General features: G+C 49.1%; 2 protein-coding genes and 1 long non-coding RNA gene across 10 annotated transcripts in view; 1 reads left to right on the plus strand and 2 right to left on the minus strand.

Moving 5' to 3' along the window:
* Positions 1 to 171: 171 nt before the first annotated feature.
* On the minus strand, positions 172 to 6,433 carry LOC143682346 (uncharacterized). The gene is made up of 4 exons (XR_013175087.1): positions 6,235 to 6,433; positions 1,481 to 1,576; positions 1,266 to 1,365; positions 172 to 615 (listed from the first exon to the last, which is right to left on the minus strand). It is a non-coding gene; the product is annotated as an uncharacterized LOC143682346 (long non-coding RNA).
* Positions 6,434 to 6,521: 88 nt separating this feature from the next.
* Positions 6,522 to 9,238, plus strand: C5H22orf31 (chromosome 5 C22orf31 homolog). Of its 2 annotated transcripts, none has more exons than XM_077159124.1 (3): positions 6,522 to 6,626; positions 7,394 to 7,837; positions 8,724 to 9,238. In XM_077159124.1, exons 2-3 carry the CDS (start codon positions 7,406 to 7,408, stop codon positions 9,159 to 9,161), a joined length of 870 nt encoding a protein of 289 aa, XP_077015239.1. In that variant the 5' UTR covers positions 6,522 to 6,626; positions 7,394 to 7,405; the 3' UTR covers positions 9,162 to 9,238. The 2 variants fall into 2 exon arrangements, with proteins under 2 accessions (XP_077015239.1, XP_077015238.1); XM_077159123.1 differs by having other exon boundaries at positions 6,540 to 6,746.
* Positions 9,239 to 10,429: 1,191 nt separating this feature from the next.
* Positions 10,430 to 21,162, minus strand: part of ZNRF3 (zinc and ring finger 3) — a 158,682-nt gene continuing 147,949 nt past the window's right edge. For all 7 annotated transcript variants that reach the window (XM_077160652.1, XM_077160651.1, XM_077160655.1 and 4 more), the window contains 5 exons: positions 20,449 to 20,559; positions 19,206 to 19,373; positions 17,564 to 17,666; positions 15,052 to 16,803; positions 10,430 to 13,893 (listed from right to left, as the gene is read on the minus strand). In XM_077160652.1, coding sequence (XP_077016767.1) covers positions 13,850 to 13,893; positions 15,052 to 16,803; positions 17,564 to 17,666; positions 19,206 to 19,373; positions 20,449 to 20,559 — 2,178 coding nt within the window. In that variant the 3' untranslated portion in view covers positions 10,430 to 13,849. The remainder of the gene's footprint in view (positions 13,894 to 15,051; positions 16,804 to 17,563; positions 17,667 to 19,205; positions 19,374 to 20,448; positions 20,560 to 21,162) is intronic.

Here is a 21,162-nt window from a genome sequence, read left to right on the forward strand (position 1 = left end):
TGCCACTCACGTGCTGGGCCCCGCCCACGCCCCGCACCTGGATCCGCCCCCGAAGGGCGGCCCATTGGCCCGATCGAGGGGCGGGGCCAACAGGTGTAGGGCGGAGTTCGGGGCCCAGCCTCCGAGTCTCCACCCCCAGGTTTGACCCATCTGGAGCGGGCCGGCCCCCATTGACCCCTGCTCCACCTTCGTTCGGGTCATGACCTACACGCGGGTTCAACCACAGCAGCAATAATCCAAGCGGCAGTCTGCAAACCACTTTCACGCGCTTGGCTCATCGTAGGTGGTTAGAAAAGGGTGCTCTGTAGTCAGCCTGCCCGGGTTCAGATCCCACTCCGTCACTTGCGAGACCCTGGGCAAGTTTAAAGGAAAAAAATCTCTCTGTCCCTCAGTTTCTTCGTCTGTAGACGGTCGTACTAAAGGAGACAATTCGTGGAAACTACTCCCGGTGTGCCTATTCTAGGAGCTCAGAATATTTTGAGTTCTCTTTTTCCATCCAGGTTCGTGCCGCCACGAACAAAGGAAACTTCGCATACTGAGCCCTGATTCCGAATCCTGTCACTTGTCCTGAGTCAACTCGAGGCGCGTTTCATGATCTCTCCCAGCCTCAATCATCTGTAAAATGGGAATAACAAAAGCGTTTACAGAAGCGGAGTAGATAGAAGTTAGTTAAACCAATCAACCCAGAAAAAGTAAGGAATTGGATAGGGCATTGACGCTTATCTTACAGACTGGGAAACTGAGGCTCAAAAGTGCGTGTGTCTTGCTTAAGTTCTTGACGCCCCCGTGGCAGGCCTTTGGTCCCATACCCCCACACCCCCACTCCGCGCGCGCGCGCGCGCACACACACACACACACCAGCAAGGTGTTCCCTGGCCCCTCCCAGGGTGGGACGTGGGCGTCCCTTCACCCCCGCACTCCCCGAGGCAGAGGGGATTTTCCTTGGGCTCCCGCCTAAAGCGCCGCGGTGACGCCCGGCGGGGCAGGTCCAGGCGGTGCGCCGGGCCCTTTCAAGTCCGGGGTCCTGAGCCGGCAAGTTCTGGCCTGCGCCCCGCGCGGCGGCGAGAGCGTCTAACCTCTTGTGCAGACTCGCCGCGCCCAGAGCGGGGCTGGGTGGGCGGGGCCCCATGGCCAGTCTTGGGCTACCCCAGCCCCCGACTCCCTCCCGGAGCCCCCAGCCCCAACCGCCCCTCCCACGCCGCCGCTCCCCAATCCCCACCCCCGTGCTGCTCCCAGGATCCGGCCCAAAGGGCGCAGCTACGTACCCGCCCAAGAGGCCTCTCGCTCGCCGTCTCTCTCCACCCATACGACCCAGCTTCGTGGCAAGAAGAATCTTGTTCATCATTGTTTCCACTGTGTCACTCCCTAGTTCAAGAATCCGCTGGTCTCTTTCTTGGGGAACCGGGACAGTCCCCTTCCCCGCAGGTCTCTGGGAGCTTACCCTCCACATCCCACCTTGGGGTCCCTTTCTCTTCCTCACCTTTTTGAGACCTTCCCTGCTTCCAAAAACACCTCCTGGGGCAGAATTTGGGAACTCTTAATTCCTGATTTGCACCCTCATAGGCGGAAGCAGCTTCTAGGAGAATGACAGAAGATGCTGCTGAAACCCTCAGCCAAAAAAAAAAGCCCTCCACAAAGGTGAATGTTCCCTCAGGAAACAAACGAGGGAGGCACTGCTGAGCAGTGAGGACAACAACAGGACAAGTCTGTCCCTTCCTCGTGGAATGTGGGGAGGAGGACTGCTGGGTTGGAGCTGGGGACAACTAACACAAAAATATATGAATTTCAGAAAGCAAAACTCTTGGCAAAGCCTTTAACAAAGCAGGACCCAGCTCTCTACAGTATCTTTCCTTGTTCTTTTGCATCACACCCAGAGGTTTCAGAGTAAAAAATAGAAGGGGCAGACTGGAGGTTCCAAAAGAAGTTTACATGGCCCCTCTCAGGCCACCCCATAGGGCATGTCCAGACCTCATTTTGGCCTGTCCTGCCGGCTTATGAGAAGTCACCCCTGCTGGGCAGGTACCTAGCACCTTCCTTCATTTGGTTCTCTCCAGCCTGCTGTATGTCTAGGACTGGCTACATAATTTGCAGGGCCCAGGGTGAAATGAAAACGAGGGGCCTCTTGTTCAAAACTATTAAGAATTTCAAGACTGCAACAAGCTAGTATTAAACCAAGTGCTGGGCCCTTTTAAGCATGGTGACCACCTGAGGTTGCACGCCAATGAGGCTGGCCCCATGGCCCTCTGTACACCAGAACTCAGAAATAAAGAACATGCAAGCCCCTGTCTCCACTGGCTGCTATGAGAAACATCCCTGCCGCCTTCCCTGCCCTCTCCTGTTTTCCAGTATACAGCCCAGCACAGGTGATGGAAAACAGTGCACAAGAGGCTAAAAATACAGCTGAATGTGTCTAGGTCACGGTGCTTAGCAGCTCAAGGTCTTTTGCTTAGTTATGTGGTCTGGGCCCCTGGAGAGAAGCAGCCTGAGATATTCATTTCAATGTTTCACATGCCTGGGGCGTTTAGTGGCTTTATTTCATGGAAAGAGTGAGGATACTGGCTACAGCTCCTGGACCGCCAGAAGGATGTCGGTGTCTGTCTGTCTGCTGGTGTCCTGCGGTCAGGAACTTCGATTCTGCCCAGGGCAGCAGGATTTGCCAAAGAAACTAGGAGACTTAATCTGGTGGAGTTTGGTCATTCCAATATCTTTGAAACTCCAGTTAGGAGAGTTATAGAGAGAGCACTGGACAAGGAGTCCGATCATAACAACAATAGCAAAGATTTACTGAGGACTTTGCTAAATTCTAGGCAGCGTCCCAAATGTTTGTTGTCAAATTTCACATAGTCCTCCCAGCAGACCTCACACAGAGAGACTAAATCAATGCCCAAAAGTCACACAGTGGTGGAGGTGGACTTTTGAACCCAAGCAATGGGACCCCACCCCTACGCTCTTAGGAATCATGCTACATTGTCTTCTTGTCCTTCTGGGGCTCTGTCAACCAATTTCTACTGAGTGGTTCAGGGCCTGGGACCAGGTGAGGAGAGTAAGGGACTGACCGTAGGCACAAAACTTAAAGGGGTGCTAAAAAACTCAGTAACTGAGATATACATTTCAATCAATATTATTAAAATCTAGATGAATGAAAAAAACCACAATAAACAAAATTTCAAAATTATTCATCAAGACAGGATCCTTTGAGTTTTCTTTTTGCCTTGGCACAGCCCTGTTACCGATCTGGTCTCCTAGAATTCTGGTTTCGATAACAAGTGATGGAAAATTGAAAAGCGGCAGTCATTTGCTTGCTCTGATGGGAGGCAGGGGAAGAGAAAGAAATTGGTCTTGAACATAATGGATTAAAGGTGTCTGAGGGGCACCCAGGATTTGGGTTGGAAATAAGGTGGGAGTCATCCGCCCAAGAGTCAAGTGAGAAGGGGTGGGGTAGGGTGAGGATCCCCTTATTTCACAGGTTTGGCCTATGATAGCTGCATGTCCAGCTCATGCAGTCTAAATCTTTGGTCATTGGAGCTTGCATCATGGTTAAGGAATCTTTTCAAAGTCTCTCTCATCCAAAGTGCTTCTCTTCTTCCCTAAGCCTTCTATGTCATGAACCTAAGATATGTCCCTATATGGGTATGGAAGTTTACTGCCTGGGTATTAAAATACAAATGACTAAATTCTCCTAGAATTTTTGAGCTGGAGAAGATGAGAATTAACATAAATTTGTTCAATTTCTTCTTCATTTAGCTGATCCTCCAGAAAGAGAATAGGAGCTAAGAGAAATTAAAGAGAAGAAAGATAGTCATCAAGGAAAGAAAAAAAAGAAAGGAGGTTATAGAGCTAAAATTCAGTGAAGAGAGCTTGGCCAAGCATCAAAGACAGGCAGATGTGTTTCCAGAGAGAAGCAGTGGTTTAGATATGTCAGGAAGCACAGCTCAAAGTGATGGGTGGAAAATAAAGATTGTTTAGACTGAGTTCAGTAGAATAAAAAAGTTTCATGGGAGAATGAAGCTGAGGAACAGGCTTTCAACAACATGGAAACCCTTCTGCCCCAACCCCAAGTTCTCTGGATCAAATGTTGGCTCCAACAGTGGAAACTCTTGCAATGGTTTTGGGGCCCCGTAGTGAGTAGATTCTTTCCATCTTGACTTTACAATTCTGAACAACCTTCGATGGAACAATCTCTGTTAAACACTAACTGCTTTCCTTAGCATATCCTCAGGTACCTACTTCCCTTTCCAACTAATGAAGCATGGGATATTCTGGACAACTTCCACAGCCAAGGAGAAACCTGACTCCTGGAAATATACCTCTCTGTGAGAATGGTCAACCTGACCTATTTGACTGAAGATGTATCATGAGAAAAGAGGTGCCATGATACCCAAGTCACGTCAGAATCACTCTCTGCCTTCAAGGGGCTCATTGCTTGGCCTCATGTACCAGACAGATGCACAAGTAGGACCTGAGATGAAGGTCTATCAAATATCAGGTTTTGTCACTCAGACCATGTGCTACAAGGGCTCAAGGTCAGGAAAAAAAAAAAGGAAAATGAAAGGGTAGGATGAGTGAATCGACCCTAATATTAATAACATTAATAAGAACTTTCTTTTTTAAGCACTTACTATTTACCAGGAGCCATGCCAAGTACTGCACGTGCATTGAATTCCCAATTCACCATCACAGTAATTCTGGTATAAGCACTGTTACTATCTGTATTTCGTAAATGAGGAAATTAAGATTAAAAAAAAAGTGAATTAACATACCCACTGAGAGATAAACCTGGGAGTCAAACTTGGGCAGGCCAACTCCTAAGCCCAGAGAAAGTTCTCATGACAAGGATATGACTAGAGTTAGGTCAGATCTGATAGTTGGATGGGCATCCCCCAGGTGAGAGACAAAGCATCACGGCGATGGCTAACAGGGCAGTGAAGAGAAGGGTGATGGAGACCTCGATTGAGTCCGGCCTTTGCTGGTTATTGGCTGTGGGACCTGGGACATGGTTCTTGAGCAATTTGTGGCCTCAGTTTCTTCACCTATAAAGTAGAGATGACTGCAGCACCCAAAGTGTTAGGACTCTTGATAACATTTCATGAGATGATGCTTGTAAGGTATCTAGAATGGAGCCTAGCCAGCAGCAGGCATTCAAGAAATACTAATTTTATTGGATGGGAGAAATAGCACAAGCCAAGGAACCCTGGTGAGATTAAGGAGTGAGTCCTAAAGAAGGCAAGGATTACCTGTTCAGGCACAATCAGTATAAGTGAGTTATGTTGCAGGGAGAGAAAGAATAATTCCATTGCATGTGAAGAGTTTGTATCAGCTGCCTTCCAGGTAATCAGTTCTGTGCTAAGAGATTCAAAGTGTTCCTCAGAGCCAGGGTGGAAAACGTTTAGAAAAGCAAATACATGTGATGTGTCTGGACAGAGCAGGTGTAGGAAAGCAAACCTCAAGCTAGGGGAGACAGAAGAGCTACTTTTATAGTGCTTTTCTAGCTCTACGGTTCCCTTCTGTCCCTGAGATGCAGAGTGAAGGCAGACAGTAATTTTCAGGTGGGCCAAGAGCCTGGTGCCACCTTTCCAGGACTTGCTGGCCTCAAAAGGATGCTTGCCGCCTAGTCTCCAGACGTTCGCAAACCCTTCCCAAAGTCAAACCCTTTCCAACGCCCTGTTCTAAAACTGACCCACCTCTTAGGAGGTGTGGCCAGGGCTCGCCACTGAATGTCCCCATTGTCTCCAAAGAGTCTGTAAGGTCCAGATGCTGTCAGGGCTGGAGGTGGTTCCACCGCGACCTGCAGTGCAGTCTGCCTGCAGGCTTTGATTCACTCCAGAGACAACACTCCAAAATTCAAACAGGCAACGCAGGCAGTTCCAGGAGCTCCTGCCAGACTCATACTCTCTTTTTCCATCATTTCGGTCTCCTCCCCCTCGGGAGAGAGCCTCCTTTGGCATTTTGTATATGAAAAATCAAAACCGCCAACAGGCCCAGCACCTGATAAGAAGGGAGGCATTGCCCTGGAGTTCCCAGGAAGAGGCGTCTTTGTTCTCGTTTCAAGCCCTTGACACAGCTAACAGCTCTAATTACTGCATTTGCCATGGGATGTAAAATAAAACCACATTCCTGAAACCATGTAGTCTCCCCTGGGAGAGACACGCAGGGAGAGGCGCCCAGGGCTGCAGGAACGTGTTCTTTCATTTCTGGTCCCTAACCTTGGCAGCTATTCTGAGAATTTAACAGTACCTTCTTTATGTGTACAGAGAAGGGCACTTTTGCACACATAAGGATGCATCTCACTACCTGCATCCACAAATCTGCTACATTTCCATATGAAGCGTGCTTTTTAATAATGTCAGGATCTTCGAAATCCTCCTAAACCCCTTTTTTGGGGGGTGGGGGTAGGTGGGGGGAGGGAATGAGGACGTCAGAAATTCCTGAGGGTATATAGCAAAAGAGAACTTCCTCCAACATAATTTCACTATAAAATCTGATGATGTAACACCCACTCACACCCACATCACAAACAAAAGTGACATCACAAATACTAGAGATAATGGTTCAGGCCTGCTAGCATGTGAGCCAAAATCTAGACAAACTGTAATTTGCCCATACATGACCGAGGCAGAGAAAGACAGGTGACTAGAATTATTAAAACAAAACAAAACAAAACAAAAAAGAGAAAAAGGAAAAAGAAAATACATATATCTTCCCCCTACTAAGCTAGCTAAAATAAAATTTAAGGCAACTGCAATATGGTAAGGTGATTTTATTTTTTATAGATGACATTACTTAGAAAGCCAGGTCTTTTAACTATGTGATTCTAATCTGTACCAATTATTCTCCTATCTTGGCTGGTCCCAGGAAATGGAGGCCAATATCCTTTACCTTGTACTTTTGCTTTTATGGGTTCCAAGCATATATTTCCCTGTTTAGCAGCTTTTCTTGGCTCATGGCAATCTGGTTAAAATGTGCTCAGGGTTTGGCAGGACCTTACCTGCTGTCCTTTCTGTATTGTAGTGTGGTTGAGGAGTGGCTATAACTTAGATCCTTGACTGACCCCGTCTCAGATTCCTTCCTGCCACCAATTCCCTTGTCTTTACAGCAGACAGGAATTGTTTTCAATTCCTTCTCACCAATGCTCCCTGAACCCCCGCTTCCCACGCAGCCTGCTCTGTCCTCCAAGAGCCTGGTTATTGCTGTGAACTTGTGAAGTTACTGTCCTTTCCCTCCTTGGAATATTTTTGATGAAGAGGAGAGAGGACGTGTAGCAAGATTTCTAAGAGCTATGTGGAAAGAATAGTCAATAAAAGGGAGGCTAATACTTTGCCTCCAGAGAAGAGCTTCTAGTCCCTGCTTGAGAACCGGTCTTTTTTCATCACCGCTTTTTTCTTTTTAATTCTAGCATCCAATCTACATGAGACGAAACCCCAGCATCCCCACCTATGGGCTCCGACAGTCCATTTTACTAAACACCAGGCTTCAGGATTGCTATGTGGAGTCACCAGCTCTCACCAACATATGGACGGCCAGGACGTGTGCAAAGCAGAACATCAATGCCCCAGCACCAGGTATCTCCTCTTCTTGGGAAGTCGTCAAGAACCCACTGGTTGCCAGTTCATTCTCTCTGGTTAAGCTTGTGCTCAGGCGACAACTGAAGGATACATGCTGTCCGAGACCCCATAAGTTTGGAGAAGCAATGCCCCCGAAGAGATTAAGACCCAAGGACAGTTCGGTGAAGAAAGTCACCCAGAGGGGCAGGATGAGAAACCCCATCAGTTCCAAGAGCAAGGGGACAGCCAGGCCGGGCTCACCCAGACGTGGGAGGCCTGCAGGAGGCATCAGCAAGGTAGATGGCCGGTGGTGGAGAAAGTGATGAGGTGGGGAGAGGGAAAAGGGAAAGCTCGAGAACACTTAAAGACAAACATGTAAGAGGTTTATACCCAGCAAAGGGAATCTTAAAGACCGGGTGGGGAAGGGGGTAGCCCAGCACAATATGGCAGAGAGCACCATATCTGATGTCATGCTATTTACACTCTGCCTAGCTCTGCAGAAGGTTGAGGTGGCTTTCATCAGCACAGAAGGAAATAAGGGCGGGAAAGTTAAAGGCTAGGAGATGGTTCGTTAACACACATGCATATGAGTCAGAGGTGAGCCACACATCTGGCTATGAGCTTCCATGCGGAGGTATTGGCACCCAGGCTTTATCTGAGTGCAGCTGCATCACTCCATGGATGCTGGCAGAGTTCAGAGTGAGGCCATGGACTCAGGCTGCTAGGCTTCAAATCCCGATTCTATGATTTGAGGATGACCTTGTGTTTAACCTCTCTGTGCCTTGATTTTATCTTCTATAAAATGGGGATAATGGTCCTTCCCTCATAGGACTTTATAAGGATTAAATGAGTTAATACTTATATGCAAAGGGTGCAAATGTTTAAGCACGTACATGGCATTTAATACATGGCAGCTGTGTGCTGTGGTTTTTGAACCTTCTAGCTGCATGGCCTTGGGCAAATCACCTTCAAATTCCTTGCCTTTAAAGCTGTCCTGCCGTTCTGACAGGGGCAGGCGGAATGCATGCGATGGTACAAATGAAGGGACATGGAAAACTAGAACACGCTAGACAAATGTTGGTTGTTGCTGTAACCAAGACTCTAGGACACAAATCCCAGATAATTATTTTGAGCTCCCTTCTCGAGTTTTAGCTTTGACTTCTCTCCTTTCTTCCTGGCTAGAGTAAAGAAAGTTCAAAGGAGAAAAAAGTAACAGCTTGCCAAGATCTTGAGGACAGATATGCTGAACATGTGGCTGCTACCCAAACGCTGCCCTGGGACAGTGGGACAACAGCCTGGAAGGACCAGGCACAGCTTCCTGAAGCCAGAAAGAGAGGGCAGTTGTCGGAGGACACGCTAACCATCCACGGCCTCTCTGCAGAGGGTTACCGGGCTCTGTACCATGCTGTGGTCGAGCCAATGCTGTGGAATCCTTCAGGGACCCCCAAGAGGTACAGCTTGGAGCTGGGCAAGGCCATTAAACAAAAGCTCTGGGAGGCTCTGTGCAGCCAGGGCGCCACCCCTGAAGGTGTTCAGAACCTGTTGCTGGGCAGGAAGCGGCCGGATGTCACCCAGGAGCCTGTGCCAAAAAAATGGCCCAAGTTAAGGAGTGAGAAATAGGAATAGGAACTCATGGGATTAGGATATTCTCTGCTAGATGTCTGAAAAATAAACACCACTTTGCACCTTCCACATAATCTCAGCATCTGCTTGGCAAGTTAATAACTACCCTCCCAGGGAATCAAGACAGATGGGTACAGATTCTCTCAAGACTGAGGGCCCCTCTCCACTTTCATGATTAGGCATTTCTAGGGGATGCTTGGGGGTTCAGACACTGCCCTCAACCTAAAAGGCTGGGGGCCTCTGTTTTTCAGGTAAGAAGAGGCCTGGAATATGAAGCAGATGACATATGCAACACATATACCCCCTCTTTATTTTAAAGTGGACTGCTAGGTGCGTGTTTGTTTGTTTATGAAGCTGTCGATATGAGGTGAACAGCTTGCGTGTGGCTTGAAGAATACAGCGGGGCTCCCTTTACTTCCTTTTTGTGTTTGGCTTTGTTGACATAAACACAACCCAACTACCTCTGCTTACTGCAGCTTGCGAGGTGGGCCCTAAGCCTGGAGCCCCTGGAAGCACGGTGGCTGGTGGTGGTGACAAGCCTTGCCCTCAGGAAGGGGGTCTGGCGCTGATTTGCAGGGCTGGCAGCCAGGCTGCTTCCCCTCCAAGGTCAAGGGTGACCATGCCACTGGAGCCCTGGGAGGGTGTGTGTGTGTGTGTGTCCGAGTGCGCTGGGAACTCCAACACAGTGGCCATAACCAGGAGGATGGACTTTCCAAAGAGGCTTGCCCAGGAGTGACCCGGGTCAGCCTTGGGGAGACCAGGGTGGTGGGTGATGGCTCCCCCAGAGGACTTGGCACTTCCGCAGGCGCCATTGCTGGAAATGGATGGCCACCGTGCTCTTGCTTGCGGGCCGATGGAAACCTTGGCGGCTTCCCCTAGCAGGCCTCAGTGTGCAATCACAGGGGACAGGGCGAAGGGGGTCCTAAGCAATGGAGCCCTTTTATCCACGGAGAACACGCATGTGGGGCTGCTAGGTTCTTGATTGTCTTCCAGTTTCCTTTGCTCCCTGAGCAAAGCCTACTACCACCTCAACAGTCTAAACCCATACCACTTTCAGACAGTTGCCCTCCTGTGAAAACAGCTTATATCTGCAATACTTGAACTTATACTAATAGGAAAGAAAATTTGGTGGATGCTTTCACGGGCAAGGTGAAGTTAAATGAAGGGATCGTGCCCACAGGAACCTCTGCTTCATAGGACACTAAAAGTCCCTACGAAGTCCACTAGACTTCTGCTGGACAGAGCAATACAACATATAACACATACTTGATAAAATTGTATTTTTTTTTACAGTCATTTGTACAATTTGTTACAAAACCATAGAAGACTACAACTTGTTTTAAATCATTTTTGGTCGGCAAATATGTAAAATCTGTGTGCAATTATCATGTATTTACAGGGCCTCATGTTAGTCATTTTCAATGATTATTTCAACAATGTCACACTCTCAACATAAGACATGGCTTAAGATAAATATATTAGTAAATAAATATTCTGAGAACATATTTCCATAAATGAAATGTGCTGCTATACATATACAGAATATACATAAGTTGTTTTCTAGCCTTTAAAACATTTTTTAAAAATGGTAATGTTGGAGAAAGAGCCCTTAGACCATTTTATTACAAAATCTTTACAGCAAAGTCTTTACACAATATCTTTTAAGTGCTATGGGAGAAATTCTTTAAAAAGCATTTTAAAATAGTGCCTCATTTGACCAACACAATAGAAAGGGTTTATATAAAGAATAGAAAAAGGCAGTTGTTTTAAAAATAATACTCTTGAGTAGTAATTATTTTCTAGACCTCATTTAAAAAGCATTAGTCTTGCATGAATTTCGAGCAGAGACTAGCAGCACATAAGGGAGGGCCTGGGCACTTGGGACAGCAGACAGAACTTTATAAAATGGCTCCGGTTCAGAGGAGAGGGGAAAGGGCCTGAGCTCTCTGGGGCTGCGTTTACAAAGAGGTAACCTTGTTAGTCAGAACACCCAAACACCCATTTTTTACCTGGTTCCAGCACTGTTCAGTTTGTGTGGCCATCCTACACCCAGGGCTGGGTGGCAGGGCCAGGCCCAACTGCCACATATGGTTTGGGAGTTGCGGGAGGGTGGTTCTCAGTAGAAAATGTGATGCTCCATTTCCACTGCTCTCTAAACACTATGTGCCACTGAGAGTCCATGATAGAAGTACTTGTCATCAGTACTGGGGCCTTACAACCTCAGAGACATTTATTTGGATGTAAATGTTGAGGCAGTAATAAAGTTGGTGATTATATTCTGGTGATCTCCTGATCTGAGGAGCCAACACGAATTTAAAAGACAACGGCTGATACTTAAGCTTTTACATTTTCATTCGTCTGTTTCAAGCTCTCTGTAGACTACAAAATTTAGATATGCTTCCTTTGCCATCCTCAGGTATCACTCTTTCAAATGAAAAATCAGACACACTTATTTTAATAAGTCCGACTGAAGCCACATTCTCTACTCATCTATTTATTGCTTAAGGCTGCTGAGGAGTGGTTTTCCAGGCAAGGCTAAAAGCAAGCCACTTTGGGAGTACGGCTTCCGACAAGGAAGGTAACATTCACTCAAAGGCATTAAAAACAAAAACACAAAGCCATTAACAAAAATTTCAACAATCAGAAGCTTTTTGCAGTTCATCTTAAAAGCCATACCCTCCTTCCCTAAAGCCACGTAAGGCAAGCTGTTATCCTCAGCAGCTGCTACTTCTGGCCTGAGAAATAAAGGCGGCCCAGATCACATGTCAACTGCTTAGGCACTTCTCACACCCTCACCAACAGGTGTGCTGGGTACAGCCTGAGGAACTGCACCCCAGAGGCTGGGGGACAGACCTCACCAGTGTTTCTGGATGGCAAATGGCTCAATTGGAATTTGTCAAATCCTGGCTGTAAGTATATTTCATCACAGGCAGGGGTTTTTAAGAAAGAAGGATTCCGATACAGTGACATATTCATTCAAGACGTTTCTGGTCTAACTGCATAGGTGATAGAGGCTGTGCCGATTTTTCACGCACCTGGCCAGAGAGGGGTTATTGCAGCCATCTGGCCACCCAGGGGTGGCCCCTACCTCCCCACCCACAAGGGGCCAGGTTGTACTGACCCTGTTCCACAAAGGAACTTAGAGAGAATGGGCCAAATTCTTCAAAACTCTGTTGAATGAATAAATAAAAACGGAGGAGTTAGTGAACACAAGGGCTAAGTGATTTTCTCCTAGGTTTTTTTTTTAAAGAACAAGGAATACATTGGACAAAAAGGATGACAATCCCTGATCTGAACTAGCTTTAAATAGATCTTCCTTTTAAAATTGAAGCACCTTAAAAAAAAAAAAATCAAAAACTAAAACAATCTGGGTATTTTTAACTTTTCCTCCCCCTTTAAAATAAAAAAAGGCTGGAAAAAATAATACAAAAACCTACCCTTTGGGTCTAAACTATCTGATAGTCTCTCTCTGCGTCTCATGGAGAACCATACATAATAGTGCATTAAATAGGCAGGATAGTAGACATCATTCAGCCGAGATGTGGAGGGCTTAATAACCCTGAAGTGGTGCTTCTGCGGAAAGGAACGGGGCAGGAAACAGCATATTTGAACCCAGCTCGGAGCAGACGGGGTAGGGTCCGCAGGTACCCCTGGGGAAGCAGAAGCCGAGGGGCGCGGCTGCCCCTCAGGTGCATGCGCACAGGCCCGCCTCAGGCTCAGAACCCAGAACCCATCCCTGCTCTACGTTTTGGGGGATAGCCGAGCTGGCAGAGAGCGCTTTTCCCCAGCCGGGTCAGACGCCAGGGCTACAAAACAACACGTCCCAAATTCCATCGAGCCATTTCTGCAGCCAGTGGCCAGGAGCCCCAAATATTTCTTGCAAAAGGCCTCCAAGTCATGAGCACTCTGCCGAGATCGTGGCCACTGACCTCTGTCTTCTATTCGCGGGCTGATGACCCAAGGGAACAGGTTGAGGACGTGGCCAGAATTGTCCTGTCACCCCGGGGCCTGTACCAGTTGGCCTGTCCGGGCTCCCCTCTGGATAGAGGGAGGCAGGTATAGAGGCGTGGTTTCTGAGAAGACCTAGTGGCCTGTACAGTCGGATTTGCCATGAGAAAGAGGCAGCGTTGCATTGTTCCTCAGAATTTGTACCCATATCAACTAGCTTTATTTCAAGTTTCTGGTTATTTTCTAAGGCAGGTGTAGCCCTGAGCTTTTCAAAGGCCTGAGCTCTGTCCGGGGAGACAACAGTATTTACACATGTGTGGTTCATTTAATGCAGCAGTGATTTTTTTTTTTCTTTTTCAGCAAAAGTTGGCAGTTAGGGTTCTTTAAAATATATATTTAAATAACTTTTTACATTTACATATAATATTTTAAAAAACAAAGCAGAGAACTCAATCCCACACACCTTGGAACCCCAAGCACACACACTATAACATGTTACTGAAAGAGGCAAAGTACTCAGATTTTGTCTGTTGGTTTGTTAATGGAGGGGCTGGGGGAGGTGGGTGGTGGTTGTGCCACAGGTGGCTCACATTTTGGGTTGAGAAGGAGGGCTCTCTTTATTACCACTTTTGTGTGTTTGTCAAAGCTAAAAAAAAATTTTGTTTTGTTTTTGAAGGAAGTCAGAGTCTTGAGTGTCCATACAGTTCCCAGTTTCCAGCTAAGAGTTCCTTCTGAGCTCAGGATCCAGTGCTGCTGCCTTCTGCTGGGCCAGGTCCTGCTCCTGGGAGAGAGAACAATCATCAGGGCGAGGAGCTGCACTGCAGGCCTCAGGCACAACCTGGGGTCAGGAAGGGACTGGGGAGGCCCAAGTTTCCTTCTCCTGAAGGCAGATCCCTGGCGTGTGATAGGCATTCCACGACAGCCCACGACACTGGACAGACAGGACAGTAAAGGGCTAAAGCTGAGATGGAGGAGAGAAGGTGCAGAAGGGTCTGGAAGCTGGAATGGGCATGGCATGTTTGAGGAACAGGATGGAGGCCAAGGGGTCTAAGGTAACCAGCAAGGAGAAAAGCAAACCAGGAGGTGGATGGAGGAGCAGGCAGGGCCAAGTCACATGGGACTGGGGAAGGAGTTGACATTTTTAAAATTCTAAAGGTAACAGCAGGTCATTGAAAGGGTTTCCAATGTACAGAAGACTGGTCAGAAGGCTACTGTGTTGATCTCAGACAGTGGAAATGGGTCTGGCCAAGGGGGTGGCAGTGGGGGTACAGAAGGAGAGAAATCTGGGAAATATTTTGGAGGTGGAATTTACAGTAGTACCACTCCAAGGTGCTAGACTTATAATGCACAGTTTATTACTGCTGGAGCCAAAACAAGCCCATGGAAACTTTACAGCAGTTTGCAAGTGTCTTGAATCTAATAATATTGGGCTTGTATTTTGCATGCTTTTTGCTAAGTTTTGTTTTTCTGATAATTCATTTTTGATATATTTTATAAAAAGTATTCAGTCCACAATGGATTGGAGAAACAAACAAACAAAACACCCCAAGCTAAAAAAAAAAAAACAACTTCTCCCCAAGGAGAAGTCCTGCCTGGGAGGATGTGTGGAGTATGAGGGGCAGTGGTGCCTGGTTTTAGCCTGAGAATCTGGTGGGTGCCCTGGGGAAGAGGGAGGTGGGGGGACTCTGAGGCTGCTGTAGTGGGCCTGACAGGCTGGAATGCTTGTGAGGTCTCTAAGGAGACAGATCCTGGAAGCAGAGGAATGAATGGTCTGGAATTCAGGGGAGGGGCTGGGCTGGAGAATTACACTTGGAAGTTGTCAGGTACAGATGGTGTTGAAAGCCAAGGACACACATAAAGTCAGAAAATGCCCACAGAGGAGAGGAGAGGACCCCGATGGAGATGCCTGCACTGGCCCAATGTCATGTCCTGTTCTCACCTGCCGCCTCAGTGGGCGTGGTGTTGGACTCCTGAGTGTCCTGGGGGGCGATGGGAAAGCAGGACCTGGGAGTTCCGCCCTCCTCTGGAGGGTCCCTGGGCTGCAACAGCACCCTGGCCTGGTAGCCCAGAGTCTGGTCTTCTTCCTGGGCCCCTGCCAGGCCCCTGTGAGGCTGCCGGACATCCAGGCCTGGCGTTCTACCCCAGGGGCCACAGCCATGGGTTCCCTGGCAGTCTGAGGGCAGGCCTAAGTCACAGTCCACATCCTCCGGAATGATGGGGATGCGCTGGCTCAGGTCTCGGGCCCCAGGGTAGCAGCTTGGTGGAAGCTCCTCAGCCAGCGTGTACTGCACACGCACAGAGTAGTCCTCGGCATAGCAGCCGCTGCCCCTGCTGCTGCCATGGGCCACCTGTTTCTCTTCATAGAAGCAGCAGGACAGGCCCTCATATTTTGCCCCCTCTGTCCTGGACAAATGGTCTGGGTGAAGACTGTACAGGCCCTGGGGGCTTCCCAGCTGGGGTTCTCCACCTGGGGGGCCACAGGCCTCACAGAGAGGGGTGCCCAGGAACAAGGTGCTGCCTCTAGCCACTCCCATGCTGGGCTCCAGTGCAGAGGTCTGGGGCTCACAGCAGCAGGCACATGCCGGCCCCTCCCGGCTCTCCTTCCAGGTCCTCCTGAGGTCCGTGGTGGTGGCCCCAAGAGGAACCTCGAGCCCCACTTCTGAGGTAGAGCTATTGGGCCCCCTGTGCTCCAGGGAGGAGTTGCTGCTGTAGTTCATCTCCAGGCTGCAGGTGGACAGCCGGTCCCCTGAGGCAGAGGCAGGGCCAGGCCAAGGCTCTCCATGCCCAGCAGCATGACTGGGAGTGGCAGGGAGCTCCTCAGGTAGCAAGGAGCCCTCGAGGTGAACAACAGGTACCTGGCCTGAGCCCCCTGCCTCGCTAGCACGGCAGGGGCTCCGGCTGCGGTAGATGAAGGGGTCATAGTCACTGCTAAGTGAGCTGCGGAAGGTGGAGCAGCTCCCATACACGCCCTGGTTGCTGACCTCAGTGCAGTCTACCACGGAGTCACTGGAGGAGCAGGGACACTGGCCAGAGCTGCTGCTGCTGCTGCTGCTGTCGCTGCCTGGGCAGTCGGCCAGGTAGCCACTGCACACTGAGCGATGGCCATGGTAGCAGCTGAAGCTCGACATGCTGCCACTCTCCAGGTGGGAAGGAGGGGTCACGTGCATGGTGGTGGGGAAGAGCAAGCTGCCACTGCCACTTGGTGGAAAGGTCCGGGTTGGACCCCTAGGGGTAAGGCTGGGTGGTGGTGGGCCCTCCTGCTCTGGGTAGCTGAGGCCCTGGAAATAGTAGTGTTGGTACATGGTCTCATACTGGGAGAAACAAGCTGCCTTGGAGAAGCTGCGGCCACTGAACTTGGGCCTGCGGAAGGGGTGGGCTGGCGAGTAGGCCCGGTGCTCCAGGCTGCAGCGGTGAGGGGCCAGCGTATGGTCCAGGTGGAGAGGCGGGAAGCCGCGGATGTAGGCAGGGGTCTGCGGGGGATAGAGGCTCTGATCCCCGTGTCGATCCACAGTCAGCAGCGTGACGGGGTTCCCGTGGGAGTCCATGCTTGTCCTTGTGGGGTAGGCTGGGATTGCATTGGTCCTGTGCACGCGGCCGGGGTAATGGACTGGCAAGATGACCCTCTGCTGCCGCCCGCCACGTGTGAGATTGCCTGTCTCCACACACACAGTGCCTGGGTTTCCCTTTTGCTCTGGCAAAGTGGGGGGAGAGGAAACAAAATAAGCAGGCTGTATACATGGATGTCAGAGTTTACAACAAGACTGAAGCAACTGACATGGTCACACACGAAGGTGCCAGGTCTTATAACCTTGCTCCGTTCTAAGCTGTCACCAAACTCAGCTGCGCTGGCAGAGGCCAACTGTGTGTGCTTGAAAGGGGTCACTCCTGTAAGGGCCACTTCCCATCTCTCACTGTCCCACACCATTGGTGTCTGCACAGAGCACCAGGAATACCAAAAGGAAATGTGTTTCCTTCTCAGGAACGTAGCTACTTTGAGTGAATCGTGCCCATCCCACTCCCCTCCCGACCCTCAACAGCAATATAGAAGCCACAAAACAAGCCTCTACTTCCCACTTATGGTCTCTTGAGATCCTAGGGGCAACCCCATGGTCCTGTGGATAGATAAGCATCACTGCTATCATTCCCACTAAAGACATTATGGGCATAAGGCTCAGACAGGCTAAATGCTTTGCCCCAAGTAGGGGACCAAGTAATGAGAAAGCCAAACTTGAATCCAAGGCAATTCTTAGAGCCAGGCAGGCTCTCCTACAGCTTGTGCGGCCAACCTCCAAAACCACAGTCTCTGCGCCCCCACGTCCAGCAGGCAGTACTGCAGTGGTTGTGCTCCCTCCTTTGTGAGCCTGCAGTACTCTTGCTGGTAACTCAGTAGGTTCAATTTGCTCAGACCTGGCTCTTTAGCACCCAGGCATGAACGGGCAGGTGACAATTACCTATAATGTTATGCCGACAGTGGGGGCAGGTGTGGTGCTGCAGCAGCCATGGGTCCACGCACTTCTTGTGAAATCGGTGAGTACAGGGGATAACCCGCAGCTCCTGAGAAGCGACAGAAGAGATGGCCTGAGGCAAGGCAAGGGGCTGGAGGAGCCCTGTCCAGCACCAAGGCCCGGGGACCCTGGTTCCAGTCGCCAGTGCATTTTCTGCTCTCTACCTCTAGCTTCAGCTCAGGTTCTGTAAGCAAGACCTGCAGAGGCAGGGTTCTAGAAGAAGAAAACTGCCCTCAGCCAGCCCCGAGCACAGCCCTCCATTTTCAAGGAGGGAGCCATGCAGGCAGCCCTTTTCTTTCAGTCAGAGGAGGGAAGTCACATCTTTGTTACTTCCTTGGTACAGATGGAAGCAGGCCAAAGCCTCGTGCTAGTGAAGATGGGGTAGAGATAGCTCACTGCCCTCTTAGGGATGGCAGCTGCCTCCAGGTGCCCCAAATGACGATGAGGAGAAGGAAGATTCCCGGGACTCATACCTAATAGAGGCAAAAGGACATAAAGGGGTAGGGCCCTCCCATCCTGTTCCCTTATCCCACATTGGACCCTGAGTGCTCACCCAGAGGCTCATGGTTTACAACAGGAGCAGTTACCTGGAAAGGAGGGGATGGGGTTTTCTGAGGCAGAGCCATCTCCATAGGTCCTGAGCCCCAGCACCCTCCACGTTTGCTCCTTTTGCTTTGTTCTTAGGGCCAGTGCAGTGGAGTAATGGTGAAACTAACAACTAACGTTGTGCTTGCCAGAGAGCCCACAAGTCTACCTGTATTTTCTCAGTGATCTCTGTGGGCACCTGGAGGTCAGCTTCAGGCCCATTTCACAAGCACAGAGAATGAGGTCAATTGCCCAAGATCACAAATCGAGAACCCTACTGGGCCAGGATTAGAATCCAGGCAGTCTGCACCCAGAGTCCACATAAGACTCTATTGTTCCATATGACCACTGGAAAACTCAGTTTTCATCCAATAGCCCACACAGCAGTGGGACATGTACATCAAAGGGACATCTGCAACTAATTGTCCTACCCCCACCCCATCCCCAATGCAGTTATGTGTACGCATCTAACTATCTAAAGAGATGGAGCAAACAGGGCAAAACTTTAACAACCAGCGATTCTAGGTGAATGCTCTATTGTTCTTGTCACTTGTCAGGTTTGGAAATCTTCAAAATAAAAAGCTAGAAGGAAAAAAGGGGGCTTCAAACCTCCTGTGTATCTTTGTAAGTGAAAATACCAGTGTTCTACACATACTTGCTAGAAGAGGTTTGTATCAAGTCAAATCTCAAGAGTTTTCAAAAGAGTGATGCTAAAACAAACTGATATGTGAATGTTCTTGAAACCAGCCATTTTCTCCAGCCTACTGCCTACTGCTGGTCAATTTCTGAAATCACCAGTGTTTGGCTAGGTCCCCAGGAGAGTCTCTTTCTCTGCATTTTGGCACTCCCATGCCAGGGACGGTAGCAGTTACAGCTTCTCAGGTCATTCTTTAGAGATTTAAGCCCTTCAACTCCCACAAAAGCCATCCCTCTAGGTCCTGAGCTCCTCTGCTGACCTGTCCACCTTGGCCTCACTTAAGACAGGCCCTGCCTCTGCCATTACCTCGCCGTCGATGTACTTCTCCAGGCAGATGGCGCAGTCAGACGTGGAGCTGCTGCTGAGTGTGTCCAGGGCCCCGCAGCTCCCCTCCTGGCGCCCCTTGCTCTTGGAGTTGAACTTTCTGGTTTCCATCTTCTCCAGAGCCTGCACAGCCAGCCTGTTCATGGAATTCTGCAAGGTAGAAGGGGGGCTGCATAAGAGCCTGGTTCATATTAAAAATGGCGGTCACCCCCGGGACGTGCACCCAGTGCATCGGGACAGGCCAACGTTAGTCTTTTTCGGATTGGATTTTAAATCAATAAAAACGCTGACTGCTACAAGTATAGAATTTCCAGACTCTACAGTGCCCAGGACATCAACCCAGGCTTCTCCTTGAGTGGTCATACTAGAGGAGGTCTTCTTTAGTTACCCGGTCCTGCCGCTTACCAGTGAGACCCTGCGTTAGGCTCCGCTCAGTGCTGAGGGTCCCTCCTATTTACACTGAAAGAAGTTGGGAGGATAAAGTTGTAATAAGTTATACTCTTCAGCCCCTGGCAACAGGAAGTAATCAATAAACACTGGTTTATTGCAGGGGTGGCCATAACACCTCTGTGAAGACTCAGAAATTCTCCTTTCAAGAGATCACTTACCAAGGTCCATTTTTTGTCTCCCAAGATGTCACAATGCTAAGACGTTCGGGATTCCAGATTTCTACTTCTCCCCTCACCTCACCTCCCCCCTCCCCAAACCTTTCCTGATCTATAAGCACATAGTGATGTGCCAGCTGGAATCCTATGGGGAGGGGTGGGGGTCACAGATTATGCTGTTCATCAAGAGTCACCCGGAGAGAGCTTGGTAGTTGCAGATTTGGATTTAGTGGGTCGGGAGTAGGGCTGGAGAGACTGCATTTCTTATCAAGCTCCCAGGTGATTCTGAGGCTACTAGTCCCCAGAGCTGATGTGAGGAGCTCTAATGCTCCACACTAACATTTCAACATTTCTTTGAAAAAACTGGAAACACCTCTCATACTTGGCCTTTCTAGGAAAGAAAGAGACGGGCACAGATAGCAACAGTGCCATTAACTTTGCCCTTGTTTTTTTCCATCTTTGCTATTTCTAGGCCTCTGTGAACTGGCTCTGGAGCTCAGAGTCCACAGCTGTAAGGCTCAGCTCCGGGGCCATCAGTCAGCCAGCAGACGAGAGCTCTTGGATTTCACCAGCAACAGGGCACTGGGAACCAGTGTTCACAGACTACGCTGATATTTTACCTGACTGCGTCGCTGCTTCAGCTTGATTTTGACAAGAAGGATGAGGCAAACCAAGGAGACCACGACAAAGAAAGCCAGGAAAATCCCCATGTCAAAGTATTCAGTGGGTTGCTAGAACAGAACAGAAACACCATTAACCACAGCTTCTCTGATTACATGAGTAATCAGAGAACTGGCTACATAAGTTGCCTCGGCAGTGGTTAAGATAAGGGAGGGGCAATCAGGCTGTGCTTCCCCTCAGTTTGTTGGAAACACCTGAGATTCAGCCCACAGGCACATGGGGTGGGTTTCTAGGCCAGGTAGTATCCCGGGTGTGGCTGCAGCATTTCAGCCAGGCCTCTCAACAGCTAAGGGAGTTCTGTTCATAATGTCAGCTCCCTGTGGAATAGTGCAAAATCTGCTGTAACCGATAAGAAAGGCCCTTCCAAATAAACACAAATACTGCATTTTATAGGACAAAGGAATGAGTGTCATGTTTTGAGGGAACAGTGATTACTAGTCATATAATTCATGGTTTATAACAACTCAGAAAATTGTATGCTGCTTCCACAAATATCAGCTTCCACTACACTGAGTCACATTTATCAAAGTCACTTTTCCCTTAAAAAAAAAAAAGCCACTACCAAGTTCTTCTGCAAACTTCCTAGTTTTAGGCCTTACCTTTTCCTCATGGGCACACAGCCTCCTAAAACACTGAAGTCACCTCATCCAGGA

This window comes from Tamandua tetradactyla, chromosome 5 (assembly GCF_023851605.1).
Source record: "Tamandua tetradactyla isolate mTamTet1 chromosome 5, mTamTet1.pri, whole genome shotgun sequence".
In the NCBI taxonomy this organism is placed as follows: domain Eukaryota; kingdom Metazoa; phylum Chordata; class Mammalia; order Pilosa; family Myrmecophagidae; genus Tamandua; species Tamandua tetradactyla.